Here is a 15284-nt window from a genome sequence, read left to right on the forward strand (position 1 = left end):
CAGGAGAATCACTTGAACCTGGGAGGTGGAGGTTGTAGTGAGCCAAGATCACGCCACTGCACTCCAGCCTGGGTGACAGAGTGCGACTCTGTCTCAAAAAATAAAAATAAAGTGCATGATTTCAGAACAGCCCTGCATTTCTGAGTATATTGTCCTGGCTGCATATTGACTGTTTGCTGGGTACTGCAGTGGTCCCAGAGGTGAGTGAGATGGATACTACAAAGGCTTTTTATCATCTTGGCGGAAGGCAGGAGAAAGAAAAGGGAAACCTAATGATGGAGGAATAGAGAACAGAGAGGAGCTTGTTTTATTACCTTGTTTTAATCATTCATGTATTCTTTAGCCGGGGAAATGTCTGATGAGGAGATAAAAAAGACGACACTCGCTTCAGCTGTAGCTTGTTTAGAAGGGAAGTCACCAGGAGAGAAAGTAGCAATTATCCATCAGCATCTCGGCCGTCGAGAAATGACAGATGTGATCATTGAGACCATGAAGTCCAACCCAGGTATGCTTTTAAAACCCTGGACTCTCTTTTGTAATGTGAACCCTGCTTGCCTATTTTATACACGGTGTTTAATGAGCCTATGATTTCAACATCTAGCATACTTTTATCTTTCACTGCCTGGGTGCTTTATATGACACTGTTAAGTCACATTTTAGTGTTTCTAAATATTTCTTCCAAATTAATCCTAACAGTCAGTCAGGGTTGACAGTTCAGTTCAGTGCGGGGGGGACTTTTTTTTTTTTTTTTGAGGCAGGGTCTCTGTTGCCCAGGCTAGAGTGCAGTGGTACAATGTCGGTTCACTACAACCTCCGCCTCCTGGGCTGAAGCAGTCTTCCTGCCTCAGCCTCCCAAGTAGCTGGGATTATAGATGCCCTCTACCACAGCTGGGTAATTTTTGTATGTTTAGTAGAGACAAGGTTTCACCATGTTAGCCAGGCTGGTCTTGTACTCCTAGTCTCAAGTGATCTGCCTGCCTTGGCCTCCCAAAGTGCTGGAATTACAGGTGTGAGCCACCACACCCGGCCACTGGGGAGAATTTCTTACCACCTAGTTCAGTGGCAGATCATTAATGTGTCCAAATAAACATGTTGTGCCTTCCCCTGCTTTGCTAGCTCATTTCTTTCTTTCTTTTTTTTTTTTTTTTTTTTTGAGACGGAGTCTCACTTTGTCGCCAGGTGGGAGTGCAGTGGCACAATCTCGGCTTACTGCAACCTCCACCTCCCGGTTTCAAGCGATTCTCCTTCCTCTCTCAGCCTCCCAAGTAGCTGGGACTACAGGTGCACGCTACCACACCCAGCTAATTTTTGTATTTTTAGAAGACACAGGGTTTTACCATGTGGGCCAGGATGGTCTCAATCTGTTGACCTCGTGATCCGACCGCCTTGGCCTCCCAAAGTACTGGGATTACAGGTGTGAGCTGCTGCACCCGGCCAGCCAGCTCATTTCATCTGTGGAAGTGGATGTGTAGATAGTACTACATCTCCAACATGGAGGTGTTCAGAACTGGTAGGTTTGGATTTCAAACTTAGTAACCCTGCATGTTTGTCCCAGTTAGGATTTCATGATAGAAGACACCTGCTTGCCTTATGGTATCGCCAAATGTAATAGCCATCCTTAAGTTTCTGAGGGTGTTAATGAGATTTTTATGGGGCAAAGAGAGCTTTAAAGTATGATACTCTCATAAACTCAGCTGTTCTAGAAGTAATAGCTCTAAATGCATTACATTATAATTATCAAAGTTTATTCCTCTGACTTGAAATTTTAATGTAGTTCAAGTCCTTGAGCATGTGTCCTATCCATTTATAATCTGCTATTTTTTAATTGGTGAAAGATGAACTAAAAACTACAGTGGAAGAAAGGAAGTCTTCAGAAGCCTCCCCCACTGCACAAAGAAGTAAAGATCACAGTAAGGAATGCATAAACACTGCCCCAGATTCTCCATCCAAACAGCTTCCAGACCAGATTTCATTCTTCAGTGGAAATCCGTCAGTTGAAATAGTTCATGGTATTATGCACCTATATAAGACAAAGTAAGAAAATCCTTTTTTCTTGGGGGTTAGTCTAATTTTTTTTTTTGCTTTAGTGTAATCTCTTGCCCTGAAGGAAAGTGGGTATTTTAAGGTTCAAAATAATACTTTTGTGTATTGTGTGTTAGAGAATTCTCAGATGTTTTACATTTGATTAATCTTGTGGATTGGGTCAAAGCTTTTCCCTATAAAAGAAGTGCCTATAGATACACTTAAGGGAATATGTGGGGAAAATGTTCTCTTTTTTTCTGTTTTGAAACGGAGTTTCGCTCTCGTTGCCCAGGCTGGAGTGCAATGGCGCGATCTCGGATCACTGCATCATCTGCCTCCTGGGTTCAAGTGATTCTCCTGCCTCAGCCTCCCAAGTAGCTGGGATTACAGGTGCCCACCACCACACCTAGCTAATTTTTTGTATTTTTAGTAGAGATGGGGTTTCACCATGTTGGCCAGGCTGGTCTTGAACTCCGACCTCAGGTGATCCGCCCGCCTCGGCCTCCCAAAGTGCTGGGATTACAGGCGTGAGCCACTGCACCCTGCCAGGAAAATGTTCTGTTTTGTTTTCTTTTGTTTTGTTTTAAGACAGAGTCTCGCTCTGTCGCCCAGGCTGGAGTGCAGTGGCTGGATCTCAGCTCACTGCAAGCTCCGCCTCCCGGATTTACGCCATTCTCCCGCCTCAGCCTCCCGAGTAGCTGGGACTACAGGAGCCCGCCACCTCGCCCAGCTAGTTTTTTTGTATTTTTTAGTAGAGACAGGGTTTCACCATGTTAGCCAGGATGGTCTCGATCTCCTGACCTCGTGATCCGCCCGTCTCGGCCTCCCAAAGTGCTGGGATTACAGGCTTGAGCCACCGCGCCCGGCCAGAAAATGTTTTATTAGCAGATAGGCATGGAAGGTGATGGGGAATTGAAAGGACAAAGAAAATGATCCACAGCATCTTTGTAGTCTCATGTCCCCACCAAATCTTTACTGAAGAGGCTGCTAAGAAGTCAGTTAACTCATTTCAATTTTATTACCTCTTTTTACCGTTTTCTGTGGTTCAAATAAAGCTTGCTGGAGCCCCAAGGAAAGGAAGCATTTGGCTAGATAATCCACAAGCCCAGCCACTACCTCCTTGGGTTATCAGTGGCTGATACCTTAAAGCCGTTCTTGTGCTAACTCATTTGCCGGATCCCTACTGGGAAAACAGTGACTATTCAGGTAGCCATTTTGTTTTTTGTTTTGTTTTGTTTTGAGACAGAGTCTCACTCCGTCACTCAGGCTGGAGTGTAGTGGTGCAATCCAGGCTCACTGCAACCTCCTCTCCCGAATTCAAGCAATTCTCCCACCTCAGAGTAGCTGGGACCACAGGTGCACACCACCATGCCCAGTTAATTTTTTTTTATTTTTTTATTTTTGGTAGAGACGGGGTTTCATCATGTTGGCCAGGCTGGTCTCAAACTCCTGACCTCAAGTGATCAGCCCACCTCAGCCTCCCAAAGTGCTGGGATTACAGGTGTGAGCCACTGCACCCAGCCCAGGTAGCCATTCTGGATCACAACTGTCAAGTGAGTTTTACAGCATTTTAAAAAACAAATTGCATTGTGGGAGGATTTTCTTTCCTCTCTATTCCAGCTATCCCAACTTGGTAACATTTCCTGTAATACTCAGTTACATCCTCATAGTTTAGAATTCTCTCTTGCTGGGCGTGGTGGCACACGTCTGTAATCCCAGCTACTTGGGAGGCTGAGGCAGGAGAATTGCTTGAACCCAGGAGGCAGAGGTTGCAGTGAGCCGAGACCGTGCCATTTCTCTCCAGCCTGGGCAGCAAGAGCAAGACTCCATCTGAAAAAAAAAAAGAGAGGTAGAGAACTCTCTTATATTTAGAGCTCTTTTTTTAGGCCCTTTAAGAGAGGTCCATAGCCAGAGTTGTGCTTTTAAGTTAATCAGTGACAGACATTTTTTTTTTTTTTGAGACGGAGTCTTGCTCTATCGCCCACGCTGGAGTGCAGTGGCGCGATCTGGCTCACTGCAAGCTCCACCTCCCATGTTCATGCCATTCTTCTGCCTCAGCCTCCCAAGTAGCTGGGACTACAGGCACCCGCCACCAGGCCCGGCTAATTTTTTGTGTGTTTTTAGTAGAGATGGGGTTTCACCATGTTAGCCAAATGGTCTTGATCTCTTGACTGCATGATCTGCCTGCCTCAGCCTTCCAAAGTGCTGAGATTACAAGCATGAGCCACTGCGCCTAGCCACCAGTGACAGATTATTATTCAAACATAGATAAGAGTAAAACACTGCAAATTTGCCTAATGCAGATTTCTAACCATAATAAACATTGAAGTGAAGATTAAAAAGTCCAGTGGGGGGGGTATAATGTAGAACAATTCATTAATGAAATATTAAAATTTTATTTTTTCCTGTTTTCTTGGACATAAAAGTTGTCTGCTGTTGTTTAACCATACCTCATCTATTTACGACCCTCTAATTATTGTTTTGTTAGTAAGATGACCTCCTTAAAAGAAGATGTGCGGCGCAGTGCCATGCTGTGTATTCTCACAGTCCCTGCTGCAATGACCAGTCATGACCTTATGAAGTTTGTCGCCCCATTTAATGAAGTAATTGAACAAATGAAAATCATCAGAGACTCTACTCCCAACCAATATATGGTGCTGATAAAGTTTAGTGCACAGGTAAAAGTTATTAAAGTTATTAAAAATCTCTTTGCCACAGAAACTGTGTTATTGAAACTGTATGATAGTAGCTGTTGTGATTTACGGCATTTTGCACTTAAGATTCTTGATATGTCTTCTAAGATATAATTCTAATTCTAGATGTATTTCTAAATTCATTAGCAGAAATACAATTATAACGTATACCCATGGTATTTTTATTTTTTTTTTTTATTTTTTTCCAGTAGAGATGAGATCTTGCTATGTTTTCCAGGCTACTCTTGGCCTCAAGCAGTCCTCCTGCCTTGACCTCCCAACGTTCTGGGATTACAGTTGCTCTGAGCCACTGCATCTGGCCTTATGCCCATGATTTTTTATAGATCAGATTCGGTATGAAATCTAAGGTTTTGCCAGGAGACAGAGGTTGCAGAAAGCTGACATCACACCACTGTACTCCAGCCTGGGTGACAAGAGTGAGACAACGTCTCACTTTTCTTTTTTGAGACGAAGTCTCACTCTGTCACCCAGGCTGAGTGCAGTGGTGTGGTATTGGCTCACTGCAACCTCCGCCTCCGGGGTTCAAGCAATTCTCCTGCCTCAGCCTCCTGAGTAGCTGGGACTACAGGCATGCACCACCATGCCTGGCCAATTTTTGTATTTTTTTTTTTTTTTTTTTTGAGACAGAATCTCGCTCTATCGCCCAGGCTGGAGTGCAGTGGCCGGATCTTGGCTCACTGCAAGCTCTGCCTCCTGGGTTTACGCCGTTCTCCTGCCTCAGCCTCCCAAGTAGCTGGGACTACAGGCACCCGCCACCTCACCCGGCTAGTTTTTTTGGTATTTTTTAGTAGAGATGGGGTTTCACTGTGTTAGCCAGGATGATCTCGATCTCCTGACCTCATGATCCGCCCGTCTCGACCTCCCAAAGTGCTGGGATTACAGGCTTGAGCCACCGCGCCTGGCCAATTTTTGTATTTTTAATGCAGACGGAGTTTCACTATGTTCGCCAGGCTGGTCTCGAACTCCTGACCTCGTGATCCACCCGCCTCAGCCTCCCAAAGTGCTGGGATTACGGGCATGAGCCGTCATGCCCGGCCTGCTTGTTTTTTTAAACAAGTGGTAACTATTCCAGAAAAGCAGTAGTTCCCAAACTTTTTGAAGTTAACACCATCTTATTATTTTCCATTAACCCCACTTCTTTCATTTTCTTTTTTTTTTTTTTTTTTTTTTTGAGACAGAGTTTAGCTTTTGTTGCCCAGGCTGGAGTGCAATGGTACGATCTTGGCTCACAGCAACCTCTGCCTCCCAGGTTCAAGCCATTCTTCTGCCTCAGCCTCCGAAGTAGCTGGGATTACAGGCATGCACCACCACGCCCGGCTAATTTTGTATTTTTAGTAGAGACAGGGTTTCTCCATGTTGGTCAGACTGGTCTCGAACTCCAGACCTCAGGTGATCTGCCCGCCTCGGCCTCTGAAAGTGCTTGGATTATAAGCGTGAGCCACCGTGCCTGGCCTCATTGTCTTTTTAATGAAGTGGAAGAGTGTACCTGTTCTGTGAGCCCCAGAGAGAAGCTTTAGTGTGGAGTTCTGTCTACAAGAGAGTACACAGTTAATATGTTTTATCTTTACAAAGTACCCTATCATTTAGGGAGACATTTAAAACACGTTTCAATTATCCTGTAGATTTAAAGTTTACAAGTTGACATTAAGAACAGAAAAGCACTTGAATAGCTCCTTTCACTGACCGTCAGAAAGCCTTCCAAGGTTGCCAAGGAGCTTTGCAAACCATGAGAAAATCCTGCCTTGAGCCATTTCAGTCTGGTAGCACATGTAATAATAAGGATAACGATGATAATATCCAGCGTTTATCGATGGCTGCTGTATCACTCACTATGCTAAGTGTTCAATACGCTTTGTCTCATTTAATCCTCACTACAATCCCTTGCGGAAACGGTATTGTTATCCTTGTTTTACAGATGTGGGGGGTGACTGCAGAGGGAGATAAGTGGTTTGCCCAGGGTTACATAGCTAGACATAAATGGCAAGCAAGAGTGGCATCCTCACTTTTAGTTCCAGGGACGCGTTCCTCTTCTAGTAGGAAGTGGGATGAAGGTGTGGGGAAGGCAGGCAGTTGGTTGTGAGACATTCGATGACAGCAGTATTGTTATAGTTTCTACTTAACAACTAGGGCAATAAGCAAATAACAAAGGAAAAGACCCAGACAAAAATGTTCAAGAACATTTAGGCTTTTAAAATAGTCTGAAGTCTTACAAATGCACCACACTCACCTGTTTAATAAACCCACACAGTTCCCTATAACAAGTACTGCCCTTCGTAATGTGCAGGTAATACTGTGAATATTTACTGTGAATGGATTTTCCTTGTATTTCTGCACTGTCTTTCCCCTTCTGTCTTTTGATCAAGTGAAGGTTGCTCAAGTTGACAGATCTTTTTCTGTGACTGTGAAACAGGTTGCTGCACATTCTTCCCCATGGGGCTAGAGCCCTTTATCTTGGTATCATGAGTTGTATTGTTTATTGCTAACTCTGGATCTTAGGGGCTGATCCCTATCATCCCATCAAGGATTTTCTAAGACCTAATAATACCCTCTTGGTGTAAGACTGGAAGTTAAACTAATATCGACTGTAATGAGAATAGTGGGCTCAGTAGCTACCAACTATGAGGCACTTACTAGAGACCGGATCCTGTGCCAAGTGCTTTCCATGCATTGTCTCCTTGAATTCTCTCAACGATGCCATGTTGGCTGGGTGCAGTGGCTCATGCCTTTAATCCCGGCACTTTGGGAGGCTGAGGTGGGTAGAACACTTGCGGGCAGTGGTTTGAGACCAGCCTGGCCCACATGGCAAAAGCACATGTCTACTAAAAATACAAAACTTAGCTGGATGTGGTGGTACACGCCTGTAATCCCAGCCACTTGAAAGGCTGAAGCAGAAGAAACGATTGAACTTGGGATGCAGAGGTTGCAGTGAGTCAAGATCACACCACTGCACTCCAACCTGGGCAACAGAGCGAGACTGTCTCAAAAAAAAAAAAAGATGCCGTGTTTTTTACAGTTGAGGAAACAGGCACAGATATGTCACTTGCCCACAGCTAAACAGCTAGTAGGTGTCAGAGTTAGGGTTCAAACTTGGGCAGCCTGACTCCATAGCCTGGGCAGCTAACTATGTTTTTATTCTTTTCCTCACCACAGATTTTTAATTAAGGACTCATAAGCCTTCTCTGTATCTTTGGCAATTTTTGAATTTCTGTTGGCCTTAGCTTTAGCTGGAAGAGTTGTGAGGCCAGGTGTGGTGGCTCATGCTTGTAATCCCAACACCTTGGGAGGCCAAGACAGGAGTATCGCTTAAGGCCAGGGGTTCAAGACCAGCTTGGGCAACATGGCAAGACCCTGTCTCTTAAAAAAATTTTTTTAAAAGATAAAAAAAAAAAAAAAAAAGCAGGGGGGTTGTGCTTACAAACTTGTAGTGTGACCGTTAGGAAACTTGGTCTTTGGGTAAAGAATTAACAATTCTTCAGGACATAGGAAAAGCAGAAGGAAGTTCAATTTTGTTGATTTGGGGGGCAGAAAAGGACAGATGACCACTTAATAGAGTATGTTGGCTCCTTTTCACATGCATGCTTAGTTACCACAGCCTTAGCAGACGCCTCCTTGGAGAAGTAGAGGTATGTTCTCAACTCTGTAGTTGATTCCTGTGACAGTGAAGGACCTTGATCATAATGGATTTGTCTTTTTCTGAGTTCATCCTCAGAAGAGAACAATAAAACCAAAAGACTAGAAGGAAACAAAAGCCAGGTTTCTTTAAAGTTTTGGGTCCATACAATGCAAACATTTTCAATAAAAGCTGTTTCTTCTATGTTCTTTGCAGTTAGCTTCAGGCTTTTGTTTAGTGCGTTTAGGTGGTGAGTTGAAGTAGGTACCATATGAATTTTGTTCCCTATTCTCTACCTAATACATGGCACAGGGCCTGGCACATACCAGATGCTCAGAAAATACATAAACAGGAGAAGGTACATTTCTAATACCAAGATTTTAAAGAAGAGATCAATATGTTAACTGGGAAATCTCAGCTGTGTAGTGATGTTGTCGTTTCAAAAAAGTACCTTTTTTTTTTTTTTTTTTTTTTACTTTTTTCATTTCTGCCACAATCATCCTAGTTTAGGCCACCATGGCGACTCACCTGCATGCCTCTTTTCCTTTTTTATTTTATTTAATTAATTCTTAATTTCTTTATTTACTTGGAGACAAGGTCTCGCTCTGCTGCACAGGCTGGAGTGCAGTGGCACGATCTCGGCTCACTGCAACTTTTACCACCTCCTTTGGGGGCTGAGGTGGGAGGGCTCAAGTGATCCTCCCACCTCAGCCCCCAAATAGCTGGGACTACAGGCTTCCGCTCCCATGCCCGGCTAATTTTTGTATTTTTTGTAGAGATGGGGTTTCCCCACGTCACTCAGGCTGGTCTCACACTCCTGGGCTCAGGTAGCAGAAAGGAATAATTCATTGAATGGTTTTGGTCACATGTCTTATCCTTTCCTCTGAGGAGGCCTGGTCATTTACTGAGCATTTGCAGAGCTTAGACCCCAGGAGGTCTCTGCCAGCCCCTGGTGGTGCCTGAGGCTCTGAAGAGATGAGAGAAGGCCCTGACTTTCAGACAGTCGGTTTTCTCCTGGTGAATCCATGTGCTGATCTTGCTGCTTACTCAGCCAAAAGCATTTCAAGAAGAAGCTGTTGCTCCTGAAGAATGGGGGAAGCCATATTAGGTTGTAACCTCTTAGTATTAAAGAGGCTTCTTGTCCAACAGCTGGCATAAAACATTTTGAAATTAAAATGTGCTATGCTCAATACACTGATTATTTCCTTAAGTAAAGCCTCTCCACCCCAACCTGCCGCCAATTTGCCCCTCCAAAATAAAAGTACATTCAGAATTGATCACCCTTCCTCAGCTGCTTAGCTCACTTGGTCATGTTAAGAAAGCATAAGTAGCCGGGCACGGTGGCTCACGCCTATAATCCTTGCACTTTGGGAGACTGAGGCAGGTGGATTGCCGGAGCTCAGGAGTTCAAGACTAGCCTGGGCAACTTGGTGAAACCACATCTCTACTAAAATACAAAAAATTAGCTGAATATGGTGGCATATACCTATAATCCCAGCTACGCAGGAGGCTGAGACAAGAGAATTGCTTGAACCCAGGAGGCAGAGGTTGCAGTGAGCTGACCTTGTGCCATTGCTCTCCAGCCTGGGTGACAGTGAGACTCTATCTCAGGTAAAAAAAAAAAAAAAAAGTTGGAGGGAAGCATAAGTAATCAAGAATTCACAATTACCTCATTTACCTCATTGGGGGGGAATTAAAAGCTACCGAGAAGCTTACAGTGTCTGTGAGATTCAGAACCTTGTGAGGGTGGACAGGCAGGACTATTTTTGCCTGGTGCAGCACTGAATCTCTTCGTTAAGGTTGATGATGCAGCGTTTCCTTTTGCAGAATTCCCAGAAGCAGCCTGTCAATGTTGGTAGGGCCAAAGCACACAACTTTCTCTGTTTGGGCTAATGCCTGTGTGGGAATTAAATCCAGACAAGCCTTGGCCTCCCTGCTTGCCTCAGAAAATTGGCTGAGTTTAAAAACTAGAGTCATCTCTGTTGCTTTCTACTAAGGCTAGACTAGGAGGTTCTGTTTACCTGTGTCCATTTCATAGACGCACATGTGCCTTTGCAACTTTGCTTCAAGGGGGCTGTTTCTCCACATTTCAGCCATTTTCTACCTCTAGGGAATGCGACTGTTAGTATTTTAAAGGCTGGTCCATCTTGGGCTTCTTGACGTTGACCAAGAGCTTTGCTTTTGGTATTGGACACTAGGTGGCGGTTTAAGACTTACTTGGTTTATTAAAGAGTAGTTGGTTTTTCATCTCATACCACTTCCCCTGGTCTTTTTTCTTTTTCTAACATAAATGCTGACTTTTTTTTTTTTTTTCTTTTTGAGACGAAGTTTCGCTCTTGTTGCCCAGGCTGGAGTGCAGTGGCGCGATCTCAGCTCACTGCAACCTCTGCGTCCTGGGTTCAAGCGATTCTGCTGCCTCAGCCTCCCGAATAGCTGGGAATACAGACATGGACCACCATGTCTGGCTAATTTTGTATTTTTGGTAGAGACAGGGTTTTCCATGTTGGTCAGGCTGGTCTCAATCTCCCGACCTCAGGTGATCCGCCCGCCTCGGCCTCCCAGAGTTCTGGGATTACAGGCTTAAGCCACCGTGCCCAGCCCAATGCTGACATTTCCTTAAAGAGTTCTTTCCTTAAAGGGTTCTTTCATAACAAGCGTCACTTATTTGGTTCCAGGCTTTGCAGAAATGAGTATTTACTTGCAGCTGCACAAGTGATGACTAGAGGGAAAAAAAAAATGCTATTAAGGGAAATGTTGACTGTTGCTGGTTGAATATTAAAATTGTACCAGCTTTCAGCTTGTTGCACTTCAGTACCTTCTGCCAATTCAAGTAAAAACTCTGTTGTAGCCCAGGAAATATTGTAAACATAGACTATTGACTTACAGAGTGCGATTTGCCTACCAATCAGCTTCAGTAGATGTGACTTTTGGTGGTTGCTTTCTCTCCTATGTATAAATTTTAAAGCTGACGAGAATGAATAGAGCCATGCATATTGAATATAAAGCAGATTTTCAGGGTATCTGTCTTAATTTTTTTCCTTTTCCCCATTGGTGTACATAGGCTGATGCAGATAGTTTTTACATGGCATGCAATGGCCGCCAGTTCAACTCAATAGAAGATGATGTTTGCCAGCTAGTGTATGTGGAAAGAGCTGAAGTGCTCAAATCTGAAGATGTAAGTGTGGATTGTTCCTATGTTTAATTAAAATATATCAGATTGGTATAAAATTGAATGCTAAGGTATCTGTGAAATACCCAGAATAGGCCAGTCCATAGACACAGAAAGTAGACTGGTGGTTGTCAGGGCTGCAGGAAGAGACGAATGGGGAGTGCCTGCTAACAGTATACAGGATTTCTTCTGGAATTGATGGAAGTGTTCCAGAATTAGATAGTGGTGACAGTTGCACAACATTATGAATATACTACAAGCCAATGAACTGTACACTTTAAAATAGAGAATTTTATTGAATTTCATCTCATTTTCTAAAATTTCAAAAAACGTAAAAGAAAGAAAAAATGATACTGCATTGTTGAAATTGAGTGTTTATCAATTCTAGATCAGTGAAGCCTGAAGCTGAAAATAAATGTTTTTGTTTTCAATAGTAACCCTTAATTGTCTTCCTAACTCTTGTTTCTGCCTTTTATTTTTGAGACAGGGTCTCGCTCTGTCACCTAGGCTGGAACACAGTGGTATGATCTTGGCTCACTGCAGCCTCGATCTCTCCGATTCAAGCATCTGCTAGCCTCAGCCTCCTCGGTAGCTGGGACTACAAGCGTGCACCACCATACCTGGCTAATTTTTAAAATTTTTTGTGGAGACAAGGTCACCCTGGCTGGGCGTGGTGGTTCATACCTATAATCCCAGCTCTTTGGGAGGCTGAGGTGATGGATCGCTTGAGCGTAGGAGTTCGAGACCAGGCTGGGCAACATGATGAAACCCTGTCTCGACAAAAAATAACAAAAATTAGCTGGGTGTGATGCTGAGCACCTTTGGTCCCACCTACTCGGGCCGCTAAAGCAAGAAGATCCCCTGAGTCGGGGGAGGTCCAGACTATAGTGAGCCATTACCGGCTCACACCTGTAATCCCAGCACTTTGGGAGGCGAAGGTGGGCAGATCACCTGAGGTCAGGAGTTCAAGACCAGCCTGACCAACATGGAGAAACCCCCATCTCTACCAAAAATACAAAATTAGCCAGGCGTGGTGGCGCATGCCTGTAATCCTAGCTACTCAGAAAGCTGAGGCAGGAGAATCACTTGAACCCAGGAGGCAGAGGTTGCGGTGAGCCAAGATCACGCCATTGCACTCCAGCCTGGGCAACAGGAGCGAAACTGTGTCTCAAAAAAGAGAGAAGCAAAACGTTATTGGCTGTTTAAAACTGCAAGCAGTTACTCTCTTAACTCGCTTATTACCTAAACTTGTCTGGCTCCCAGGAACAGCCTTATGGAGACAGGGAGTATTGCATTGGGAAGAAAATGTTGCTGAACTATTGACTGAAAGTAAATTTAGATAAAATTACAATGCAGCTTTTTTCCTTATACGCATTTGTTTTGTTTCAAGTCATCATAAACTACGTATTGCATTGCTATCAGTGGATACAGACGTTTAGCTCTTAACAGAATTTTTTTTTTTGGCCGGACGCGGTGGCTCACGCCTGTAATCCCAGTACTTTGGGAGGCCGAGGCAGGCGGATCACAAGGTCAGGAGATCAACAGCATCCTGGCTAACATGGTGAAACCCTGTCTCTACTAAAAATACAAAAAAAATTAACTGAGCATGGTGGTAGGCACCTATATAGTCCCAGCTACTTGGGAGGCTGAGGCAGGAGAATGGTGTGAACCCAGGAGGCAGAGCTTGCAGTGAGCCAAGATTGTGCGTGCCACTGCACTCCAGCCTGGGTGACAGAGCGAGACTCTGTAAAAAAAAAAAAAAAAAAAAAAAAAAAAGGCCGGGCGCAGTGGCTCAAGACTGTAATCCCAGCACTTTGGGAGGCCGAGACAGGCGGATCACGAGGTCAGGAGATCGAGACCATCCTGGCTAACACGGTGAAACCCCGTCTCTACTAAAAAGTACAAAAAAACTAGCTGGGCGAGGTGGCGGGCGCCTGTAGTCCCAGCTCCTCGGGAGGCTGAGGCGGGAGAATGGCGTAAACCCGGGAGGCGGGGCTTGCAGTGAGCCGAGATCCGGTCACTGCACTCCAGCTTGGGTGACAGAGCGAGACTCCGTCTCAAAAAAAAAAAAAAAAAAAAAGTACAAAAAATTAGCCAGGCATTGTGGCGGGTACCTGTAGTCCCAGCTACTCGGGAGTCTGGGGCAGGAGAATAGCATGAACCCGGGATGCGGAGCTTGCAGTGAACCGAGATTAAAAAAATAATAATAAAGGATATTTAAAAAATGTAACCTGTTGAATATTTGAAATAGCCCACTTCACCTTAATGGGTCTTGTGTATCTTCATTAGTCTTCAAAGAAATACCATTTGCTACCAAAGTAAATCAGTAGTTTGAATGTGCTTCTCTTGTTTTTTGTTTATTAACTAGTTGCTGTAAACATTTCCACCAGAACTTGAGGCAAATCATAAGGAAGCTTTTCTTTTAAAATACGAACCACTACCACCAAAAAATTAAATGTACATATTAAGCATTTGGCTGTTTTTATTTATTTAAAAGTATAAACACCAAAAAAAAAATTTTAACATTGTATGAAGATGGAAAACAAGAAGATGCACTTTCTTTAACTTTGTCTAAGGATTTAAATTACTAACTTGTGAAATCCAGTTTAAATTGAACTTAACTACTGGCTTCCTCCCCAACCCAGATGGAGTCTTGCTCTGTCACCCAGGCTGGAGAGCAGTGGAGCAATCTCGGCTCTCTGCAGCCTATGCCTCCCAGGTTCAAGCGATTCTCCTGCCTCAGCCTCCTGAGTAGCTGCGATTACAGGCACATGCCACCACACCCAGCTAATTTTTGTATTCTTAGTAGAGACGGGGTTTCACCACGTTGGCCAAGCTGGTCTCTTGACCTCGTGATCTGCCTGCCTTGGCCCCCAAAGTGCTGGGATTACGAGTGTGAGCCACCATGCTGACCTGGCTTTCTTACTAGTAAAATTACGTGATTTATTTTAAATGTATATATAAAATAATAAATGGCCTCTCAAAAAGCACATGCTAGATACTGGAATAGAAGGAAAGAAAATGCATCTTCAAACATTTTTTTGGAATTTCACCACATATGCTTTGTGAGATTTGTGTATCGTAGGGTGTTTGTTTTTGTATTTTGTATTGCATATGCTTTTTTTTTTTGAGACGGAATTTCACTCTGTCACCCAGGCTGGAGTGCAGTGGCACGATCTCAGCTCACTGCAACCTCCACCTCCCAAATTCAAGCAATTCTCTGCCTCATCCTGCCAAGTAACTGGGATTACAGGGCACCCACCACCACACCCGGCTAATTTTTTGTATTTTTAGTGGAGACAGTGTTTCACCATCTTAGCCAGGCTGATCTTGAACTCCTGAACTTGTGATCCACCTGCCTCAGCCTCCCAAAATGCTGGAATTACAGGTGTGAGCCACCCTGCCTGGCATCTTTCTTAATGTGACAGTTAAACACATTTTTAAAAGCATAGTCACAGAAGAAGCATACAGTATAAAAATTTCCTTGAAAACTCCTACAATATTATATTTGGAGGCAGCTTCAGACTGTTTTGTTGGTGGTAACTGCTCGCTGAACTCTTTTAGTTGGTAATAACTACAGAGAAGCATGCTGTGTGTATTCCTAACACTTGTTCACTAGCATTTAAGTTTAGAATAAGCCCCAAGTAAAACAATGGAAATGTATATAGAACTCTTAGTTCTTACATGATTTAATTATATCAAAATACATGAATTTAACTTACTTTAATGTAGGCAAACTATCCATTTTTGTCCATTTTCCTGTTTGTTA

The 15284-nt window shown here is 43.8% G+C and overlaps 1 protein-coding gene across 2 annotated transcripts in view; it reads left to right on the plus strand.

The window, feature by feature from the left end:
* BRA (BRCA1 associated protein) overlaps positions 1 to 15284 on the plus strand; it is a 43368-nt gene that overhangs the window by 2316 nt on the left and 25768 nt on the right. Inside the window, exons 2-5 of one of the 2 annotated variants that reach the window (XM_011761007.3) lie at positions 344 to 505; positions 1836 to 2034; positions 4511 to 4700; positions 11408 to 11521. In XM_011761007.3, the coding sequence (XP_011759309.1) occupies positions 344 to 505; positions 1836 to 2034; positions 4511 to 4700; positions 11408 to 11521 (665 nt within the window). The remainder of the gene's footprint in view (positions 1 to 343; positions 506 to 1835; positions 2035 to 4510; positions 4701 to 11407; positions 11522 to 15284) is intronic. The other variant, XM_011761009.3, reaches the window with a different exon arrangement.

Source organism: Macaca nemestrina, chromosome 10 (genome assembly GCF_043159975.1).
Source record: "Macaca nemestrina isolate mMacNem1 chromosome 10, mMacNem.hap1, whole genome shotgun sequence".
NCBI classification, from domain to species: Eukaryota; Metazoa; Chordata; class Mammalia; order Primates; family Cercopithecidae; genus Macaca; species Macaca nemestrina.